Here is an 8,701-nt window from a genome sequence, read left to right on the forward strand (position 1 = left end):
TGTTTTATGTGAACAAAGGCAGCGGACAGTAAGTTCATTTGTGTACAGATTCAAGAGAATATTCGTTGATTACCATATGTCATAATCGTATATTTCTGAATAGCGCTCTAACTTAAAAATAAGATTGCAATCCTTTGCCACTCATTGCAACACGCTTTTTTCTTTCAATGTAAGCGGATTTCTTTAAATTCTCAAATTACATCCTGCCCTGCAAGTAGCATTATTGATTCAAAATACATGTGAAATGTGCTCCTAAGGTTCGGATATTTGACATTCACAAAACAAATAAAGCTTATTTGGTACTTTTTTTAGTAAGGCATCATATTCGTAATGAAGTCGACTCTCGACTGGAATCTCCTACTAGATTACACTTAACACTTAGGCAGCAGAGTTCAGAGTTTTGGTATAAATCCGGTTTTCCAGTTCTATCGATAGTCACTGACGAAAGACAGCAGATGCTGTCTGAAACGTCTGACTGTTTGGAAATTTTATCCAGTTGCGGTTTGAGCAACTATTTTTGGCGTATCTTACTACCTGGATTTCTAACCTTCATCAACGTATACTAAACACAGCGTACATTTTTATTATTTTCCACCATGTCCTTTCTTAGACGTAGTAGCTTTCACATTTTCCATAACTTCCTTCCTTAGCTGTAGATATTTCTCATTTCTCTCAAGAAGTTTCTCCTTAGATGGAGCAACGCTGCCATCTAGAAAAGTTGTGTCTAGAAACCCTGCTACCTTCTCGTCTGTGTAATTAGCAATGTACTTTTCGTCATTTCCGACAAAAATGACGCTGCCGGCATGTTCGATTGCGTCAACGACTGAGATATATCCCTTCATTTGTGTGTCGCTCGGAAAATGATATTGCTTCACGTCCTCTTCAGAAATAACGCCCCGTTTGAAGAGGGAGCGGAACTTGTTGTAAAAGGCGCTCCATTTTCTCCTGGCTTCTTCTATGTCTTCCACTTCCTTCAAACGGACCTGAAGAGCAACATAGAGGAGGATGAAAATAACCAAAAGACTCCTTTGATTGGTTATTGAATTTTCCATTGACACCCTATACACACCAACACCATAGAATTTGCAATTAATTGTAAAGCCTAATGGTGGGTATGGTTCTCCTCTGGAAACCGAATGAAAAGCGTAGGCGTGGTCGCCCGTCGCCGTGACAAAGAGGATGTTGGCCTTGAAGATGAGGAACTTCGAGAGAGAGAGAGAGAGAGAGAGAGAGAGAGAGAGAGAGAGAGAGAAAGAGAGAGAGAGAGAGAGAGAGAGAGAGAGAGAGAGAGAGAGAGAGAGAGAGAGAGAGAGGTGGAATTCGAAGGTGTTTGAGGGTTGAGGTCTGAGGGCACAAACTAGTAGAGAAACAGAGGGCGGTCGTAAATAGTAGAGATCTAAAGCATCCAAAGGTGTTTATATCGTACAGTGCAATGCAAACACACCTGCTTTTCTACAGAGGGCTTTCCCGCCGGTGTCAAGGCGAAAGTCAGGTCGTCAGCAGCCCACTCCCCACACACGTCATCCCAGCTGCGGCCTTCCATCTCCGCCCTTTTCTTCAACGTGTACAGCATCCTCATCGCATGGTGCATGTCACTGGTGTAATAATCGTCCTGCGAAATAGACAGGGGAGATATCATTATTTTACACTCAGTGTTGCTTTTGGTTCTGTGCTGTCACTCTCTCTCTCTTTCCCGGCCCTTCTTTCATTCTTTCTATCCTCGCCCTTCCTCTCTTTCTAGGGTTTGTGTGTGTGTGTGTGTGTGTGTGTATGTATGTCTGCGAGTGTGTGTGTGTGTGTGTGTGTATGTTTGTGTGTGTGTGTGCGTGTGTGTCAGTTTGTGTGTGTGTGTCTGTGTATTTGTGTGCGTGCATGTGCATGTGTGTTTTAAGTGAAATTTGATACTGTGAAAAAAAAAAGCCACATGGTCCTCCTTTGATACCTGAAGTTCTGCGAATGCTCGTCCGAACTCTTTCCTCTTGTGTGCCTCGAGATTCTTCCTTGAGTCGTAGGCTGAGTATATCGCCACCAGAGACGCCCCGGTAGAAATGGCGGCTCCAGCAGCTGTGCCATATTTGGACCAGCGACCCTCACGGTACGTGGAATGATGTCGGACAAGTGGACTGAGTCTTCTAATAAACGACCGGGTAAACATGATGTTTTACCTGCAAAAAGATTAAGAAGAATATTCTGTTTTAATTTTGTTTAAGAAAGCATAATATGATGTAAAAACAGAGAGGGGGTGCTAGATATTCCACGAGATTTGTATTTGCAATGCTTTTACATTTAAAGGTATATGACACCTGTTAGTGTGTATGTTTACGAATTGAACAGGTGGGGAGGGGGGCGTGTTGTTCATGTCATAAACCGGCCATCAACTACCACTTTGTAAAGTCATCCACAATGATCTGCAATCTCTTGTTCTTCGGACATATACAAGACAAAAATTAACCAGTTACACACGTCATTGGTTGATGAGTTTAGGCGGCGCCTACCTGTACTGCTTCAACACCTGAGTGACGTAACCTTTGGTATTTGAACTTTGACCTATGCAGGTAAATCATCTGGCTGCAACAATGCGCGCTTCACCCCTTCATCTCGCTAGATGTTGTTCTCATGTAGTGCCGTGTTGTATCAAGTTGTCATAAAACATGGTCAAGCAGTAGCAGACGGTATGATATTTTACACCTGGTTGTAAAAATGTCGACATGTAACGTCGTATTTGGATTGAACAAATAAGAAGTCGATGAGTGTGTACAAACTAACTGGAGAGACTATCTAATTTTGAGTTTCAGACAATTGGAAAAACATATAGCTCTAAGGTCTTCCATTATTTCAATGCAAGCTGATCAAAGGAAGAAATAAAAGTATGGCTTGTACATGATCAATGTGTCTCAAAGAGTCGTCTAATAAACGACCGGGTAAACATGATGTTTTACCTGCAAAAAGATTAAGAAGATTGATATTCTTTTTAGTTTTGTTTTAGAAAGCATAATGTGAAGTAAAAGAAAGAGCCACTTTCACATCTAGCTATGTAACATTGTAGCTTATGTTAGGTTACTAGTAGCTTTCAGTATAGTCTCTGCTTTCTGGGGTGTTGTGCTAACACAAGATTCTTTTTTACTCTTTCAGTGATAGTTAATATTGCCACCCTACATGCAGCTATCAGTAAATATTCACCACTTTTACATATCTTTTTTTTCTTTTTATTCCGTGCATACATATTGTTCAAGTTACAACCTATACTGCACTTTATTTTGTTAAAACAAGTAGAAACCGTACAGTAACACAGATGGACGTTGACTTTGCAACACAGTCTATCATAATCTACAAAGCAAAACGAGATAAACCTTCATTCAACACGGCACTTAAACTCTGTCAGTTATCATTGTGCAAACTGTGCATATATAGTTGCACATACATGTATATATATATATATATATATATGTACATGCACAACCATACTCTGCAGACTGTACACTTAATCATTTGCAATTATCAATCACTTGCAATCATTGATAAGCTTAATCCTCGCCAATATCTAACACTTGCGTGTTTAGCTTTTTTTAAAAGCATTTCTTATTTGTCATCGAAATACCTTCCCCGTACACCATAATAGTGAAGGTAACATTGTTTTACTTTTAGTTTTCCCCTTGTCTCTCTATATAATTCAGTCCTACATGAACTTAGTATTGATGTACAAATACAGTTTATGATCTAAACCACCGAAACCATTTTTCGCCATTCCTCTGAGCCGTCGGTTTCATTTTTGCCAAAACTTGCTGTCTCAAGAGAATATATTTTTCATGCCTCTCTTTTAATTTCATGTCGGTAGGAATATGGCGGCCGCCAAGAAAAGTTTTTCCAAGAAACCCCGATATTTTTGCCTGATCATCGTATCGTGGGACTTCTACATTCCCCGAAAAAACGACGCTACAGGCGTGTAGCAGGGGGTCCACCACGGTGATGAAACCCTCCATCTGCCTCTTGCTAGGGAAGTGATGTTGCTTCACGTCGTCTTCAGAAATAACGTCCCGATCGTAGAGGGAACGGAATCTGATGAAGAAGCCATACCATTGTCTTCTGGCTTCTTCTATTTCCTCCACCTCCTTCAATCGGATCTAAAAAGATAAGATTAAAAGCCATATTCAATACGTTTTATCAAGTTCATCTTTGAACATTCAATACTTAGTTTGAAAGTTCATCTGTGTTGGTAGAAGTCATTCTGGAAACATTCCTCAATAAAGACGGGGGGCGCCACAAACTTTCTGTGATTTATGATTCACTGCTCACCGAGTTACGTGTTCTTGTTCCATAACGTGACGTCATCTTAGCGGTGGATTGCTCATTCCTTGACAAGGACTGAAGCTATACAGGTAAGCCAATTGTTTTGTGTTGGAAATTACAGTTCAAACTTGTTCCAGAACATTCAATACTTATCGGAGCACTAGTGTATCTGATACCAAAGAAAGTGACGCAGTACCGTACAACAGTACCTTCTGGTCTTTTGAGAGCTTTTCCGGTGGCGTCAGGGTGAGGGTCAGGTCGTCTGCGGCCCACTCTCCGCACACGTCATCCCAGCTTCTGCCTTCGTTGTCCGCCCTTTTCATTAACTTGTAGAGCTTTCTCTGGACGCGATCCATTTCAGTCGTGTAGAAGTCGTTCTAGTCAAGGATAGGATCTATTATTAAATAACATGAAATGTTTTGAGCCTCTGTAGATCTATTGTCTTGTCTTGAAAATATACAAAAACTAAAAGTTCTGATGCAATACGAAAGTCACATACCAGGGGGCCCAAAGCCAACATACCAAATATCATATTAATCCATCCAGAGGGGCCGCTTGACTGAAGTTATGCAGGCTACATCCGGAACACAGACACGCCAAGAACTATATCTCCATTTTTCACGGAGGTAATATAAGACATATAATGGGCCAGACACCTGGAGTTCTGCAAAGGCTCGTCCAAACTCCTTCCTCTTTTGCGCCTCAAGATTCTTCCTTGAGTCGTACGCTGAGTATATCGCCACCAGAGACGCCCCGGTAGAAATGGCGGCTCCAGCAGCTGTGCCATATTTGGACCAGCGACCCTCACGGTACGTGGAATGATGTCGGACAAGTGGACTGAGTCTTCTAATAAACCACCGGGTAAACATGATGTTTTACCTGCAAAAAGATTAAGATTGATATTCTGTTTTAATTTTGTTTTAGAAAGCATGCTGTGAAGTAAAAAAAAGGAGGGGGGTTGGTAGATGTTCCCCGAGATTTGTATTTGCAATGCTTGTACATTTAAAGGTATATGACACCTATTACTATTAGTGTCTGTTTACGAATTGATCAGGTGGGGAGGGGGGCGCGTTGTTCATGTCATAAACCGGCCATCAACCACAACTTGAAGTTTTTCGAAGGAAAGAACAGTCATCCATAAGGATCTGCAATCTCAGTCTGAGAGTTGTTCTTCGTACATATACAAGACAAAAATAACCAGTTACACACGTCATTGGTTGATGAGTTTAGGCGGTGCTCACCTGTACTACTGCAACACCTGAGTGACGTAACCTTTGGTATTTGAACTTTGACCTACTCAGGTAAACTAACTGGTAGCAACAATGTGCGCTTCGCCCCATCATCTCGCTAGATGTCGTTCTTATGTAGTACCATATTGTATCAAGTTGTCATAAAACATGGTCAAGCAGTAGCAGACGATATGATATTTTACACCTGGTTGTAAAAATGTTGACATGTAACGTTGTATTTGGATTGACCAAATAGGAAGTCTATGTGTGTGTACGAACTAAGTGAAGAAACTATCTAATTTTGAGTTTCAGGCAAGAGTAGAAAACATTTGCCACCAAAAGTGAATCTAAGTATAGCTCTTGGTCTCCCATTATTTCAATGCAAGTTGATCAAAGGAAGAAATAAAACTATGGTTTGTACATGATCAATGTGTCTCAACGAGTAGTACATCTAGCTATGTGACATTGTAACATATGTTAGGTTACTAGCTTTCTGAGGTGTTGTGCTGACACAAGATTCTTGTTTTATTCTTTCAGTGATAGTAAACATTATAATTCAGTCCTGGAAGTAAAGAATGTAAAGCTATACTTTATGATTCAAGGCATCGGAATTACTCCCCCCCCCCCCGTCTGAGACTCCGGTTTCATTTTATCCAAAACTTGCTTTCTCAAGAGAATATATTTCTCATGCCTCTCTCTGAATTTGTCGTCGGTAGGAATATTGCGGCCGCCGAGAAAAGTTGTGTCGAGAAACCCCGCCACTTTTGCCGCCCTGTATCGTGGGACTGTTACATCCCCCACAAAGATGACCGTACAGGCGTGCAGCATTGGTTCCGTCACAGCAATGTATCCCTTCATTTGGGTCTCGCTAGGGAAGTGATGTTGCTTCACATCTTCTTCAGAAATAACGCCGCGATTGTAGAGGGAACGGAATTTGATGAAAAACCCACTCCATTTTCTTCTAGCTTCTTCCATGTCCTCGACCTCCTTCAATCGGATCTAGAACATAGAATTAAAAGGAAAGCATGATGTTTAATTGATCTTTGCACATTCAATACTTATTATTGGGGAAAAGAAGACGATAAACCGGATAGTGAGTGAGTGAGTGAGTGAGTGAGTGAGTGAGAGTGATTATTGAGCACTGTATCTAGCATCAACGAGTTTGCCAGAAGGCAAAAGAGACACACACCATGCCAAACAACAGCTTTCATCTGCGCTGTTTGTGGCGAACACTGCAAGAGTAAAGCTGGACTCGCCGCCCACGGACGAGTCCATCGACGCTGAAAGGATCGTCCGGCAGGATGTACAGGAGCTGATGATGATCTAGTATCAAAAAGTAACGCAGTACCATACAACAGTACCTTCTGGTCTTTTGAGAGCTTTTCCGGTGGCGTCAGGGTGAGAGTCAGGTCGTCTGCGGCCCACTCTCCGCACATGTCATCCCAGCTTCTGCCTTCGTTGTCCGCCCTAATCTTCAACTTGTAGAGCTTCCTCTGGACGCGATCCATTTCAGTCGTGTAGAAGTCGTTCTATTCAAGAAATGACATTATTATCATTCCAGTACCTGAATACATAATATTTCTTTAGATAGTTCTTCTAACGACTTATGCACATTTTAGATCGTGAATGTAAAAAGGAAATACCAGCTCGGGCTTGAAGACAGTTTTTTCAAACCAGTTTTCTTGTTTGAAAGTTTCATGTTCATCAAATGTTCGAAGAAATGTTTGTAAGTATTTGAAACTTTTGATATAACCGTTACATGTACCTACAAAAACTTGTCGAATTTGCGTGTTTAATATGTCCCCACCTAGTCCACTGCTATTATGTTCCTCTTGATGTTTTTTATTTATTTATTTTTATTTAAGGGATACTATGAAAGAAATTTGGCCCCTCTACCTACCTGGAGCTCTGCAAAGGCTCGCCCAAACTCCTTCCTTTTCTGTACCTGCCCTGAGTATATCGACACCACAGCCGCCCCGGTAGAAATGACGGCTCCAACCGCTGAGCCATATTTGGACCAGCGAGACCCACCCTCACGGAACGTGGAGTGTTGTCGGGCAAGAAGACTGAATCTTCCAAATGACCGGGTTAACATTGTTTTACCTAATACCTGGATGAGGAACAAGGGAGGATTTGGCAATTTTGGATTAGGAACTAGGGGGGTTGAGCAATTTTTGACCCGGAACTATAGGGTCAGTTGAGCAATTTTGTATTAGGAACTAGGGCAGTTTTTACCAATTTCTGGATTGGAATTAGGGTAGGGACAAATCCCCCCCACTTCACATTTTTATGAAGCAGCCCAATTGGTTTGTATGGTTACGAACAGGTGGGGAGGGGGGGCGTGTTGGTCATGTCACGTCAATAACAATAACTTTTTCAAGAATCTTAACATGGACAACGGCCATATGTTGTGATCAGAACTCTCTCGTTCTTCGAAAATATACAAGACAAAACAAAAAACAAACAAAAAACCTACTTGCATATACACGTCATGTGTTGACGCTGAGGAAATGGAGTGTGGACGCTGAGGAAATGGAGTGAAGAGGAAGTGCAACACCTGAATGACATAACCTTGAACTTTGACCTATTCAACTGGTGACATTGAGACTGCGTAATTGAGTGTCAACGTAAGGGTACGGGGCTGAAGTTTAAACCAGATCCAGTCTAACTAATTTTCCTTCATTTCTAGATACAGCTTTTTTTTTTAAACTTGAAAATGATACTGTACCCCCTGCCGATTTAAGTAAGAATGGCAGCACACATAGTGAGGGATAACCAATGTTGAGAGCACAACAGCGGCTCGTATTACAATGAACTCTACAATAGGTATTCTAAATGTGACGCTGATTGACCCTTCTTTGTTGTGTAACCTATATTCTTTGCTTTTCATGATAGTTTATTGAGGGAATTTGTTGAATGCAACATTGGTAGGGACTTGGAACACTGTCTAAAAGCTTCGATAACCCTGCTTTCGTTCGAAGCCAGCGAAGTCAAAATCTTTCCGTTCCTTATTGAAAAAAACAACTAACTGACAATACTGTCCACAAATACACAGACAGACAGACACACACACGGACGGCAGGAAAAACATTATCAACCTCCTTAGCAAAGGTCTTTAGCAGTCTGAGCAAGCAATCGGAATAATCCATAACCGGCCACCCCTTTTATACATGTGGTACAGTCCA

The 8,701-nt window shown here is 41.5% G+C and overlaps 2 protein-coding genes across 3 annotated transcripts; both read right to left on the reverse strand.

The window, feature by feature from the left end:
* Positions 1–69: 69 nt before the first annotated feature.
* Positions 70–2,998, reverse strand: LOC136423853 (uncharacterized). Of its 2 annotated transcripts, none has more exons than XM_066412212.1 (4): positions 2,940–2,998; positions 1,943–2,165; positions 1,445–1,612; positions 70–983 (listed from the first exon to the last, which is right to left on the reverse strand). In XM_066412212.1, exons 2-4 carry the CDS (start codon positions 2,153–2,155, stop codon positions 585–587), a joined length of 780 nt encoding a protein of 259 aa, XP_066268309.1. In that variant the 5' UTR covers positions 2,156–2,165; positions 2,940–2,998; the 3' UTR covers positions 70–584. The 2 variants fall into 2 exon arrangements, with proteins under 2 accessions (XP_066268309.1, XP_066268310.1); XM_066412213.1 differs by lacking the exon at positions 2,940–2,998 and adding an exon at positions 2,496–2,837.
* Positions 2,999–5,526: 2,528 nt separating this feature from the next.
* Positions 5,527–8,081, reverse strand: LOC136423851 (uncharacterized). Its single transcript, XM_066412211.1, has 4 exons — positions 7,993–8,081; positions 7,417–7,626; positions 6,878–7,045; positions 5,527–6,515 (listed from the first exon to the last, which is right to left on the reverse strand). Exons 1-4 carry the CDS (start codon positions 7,996–7,998, stop codon positions 6,114–6,116), a joined length of 786 nt encoding a protein of 261 aa, XP_066268308.1. The 5' UTR covers positions 7,999–8,081; the 3' UTR covers positions 5,527–6,113.
* Positions 8,082–8,701: the final 620 nt, after the last annotated feature.

This window comes from Branchiostoma lanceolatum, chromosome 18 (genome assembly GCF_035083965.1).
Source record: "Branchiostoma lanceolatum isolate klBraLanc5 chromosome 18, klBraLanc5.hap2, whole genome shotgun sequence".
NCBI lineage: Eukaryota > Metazoa > Chordata > Leptocardii > Amphioxiformes > Branchiostomatidae > Branchiostoma > Branchiostoma lanceolatum.

Bases quoted from the DNA above. Each gene is read 5' to 3' on its own strand.
- LOC136423853 (XM_066412212.1), bottom strand. From the start codon at position 2,155: ATGTTTACCCGGTCGTTTATTAGAAGACTCAGTCCACTTGTCCGACAT. The intron at 1,613-1,942 runs GTATCAAAGGAG...TCTATTTCGCAG, and splicing joins GAGCATTCGCAGAACTTCAG to GACGATTATTACACCAGTGA. The intron at 984-1,444 runs GTGTGTTTGCAT...GTTGCTCTTCAG, and splicing joins AGCCCTCTGTAGAAAAGCAG to GTCCGTTTGAAGGAAGTGGA.
- LOC136423851 (XM_066412211.1), bottom strand. The intron at 7,046-7,416 runs GTAGGTAGAGGG...TTTCTTGAATAG, and splicing joins GAGCCTTTGCAGAGCTCCAG to AACGACTTCTACACGACTGA. The intron at 6,516-6,877 runs GTACTGTTGTAT...TCTATGTTCTAG, and splicing joins AGCTCTCAAAAGACCAGAAG to ATCCGATTGAAGGAGGTCGA.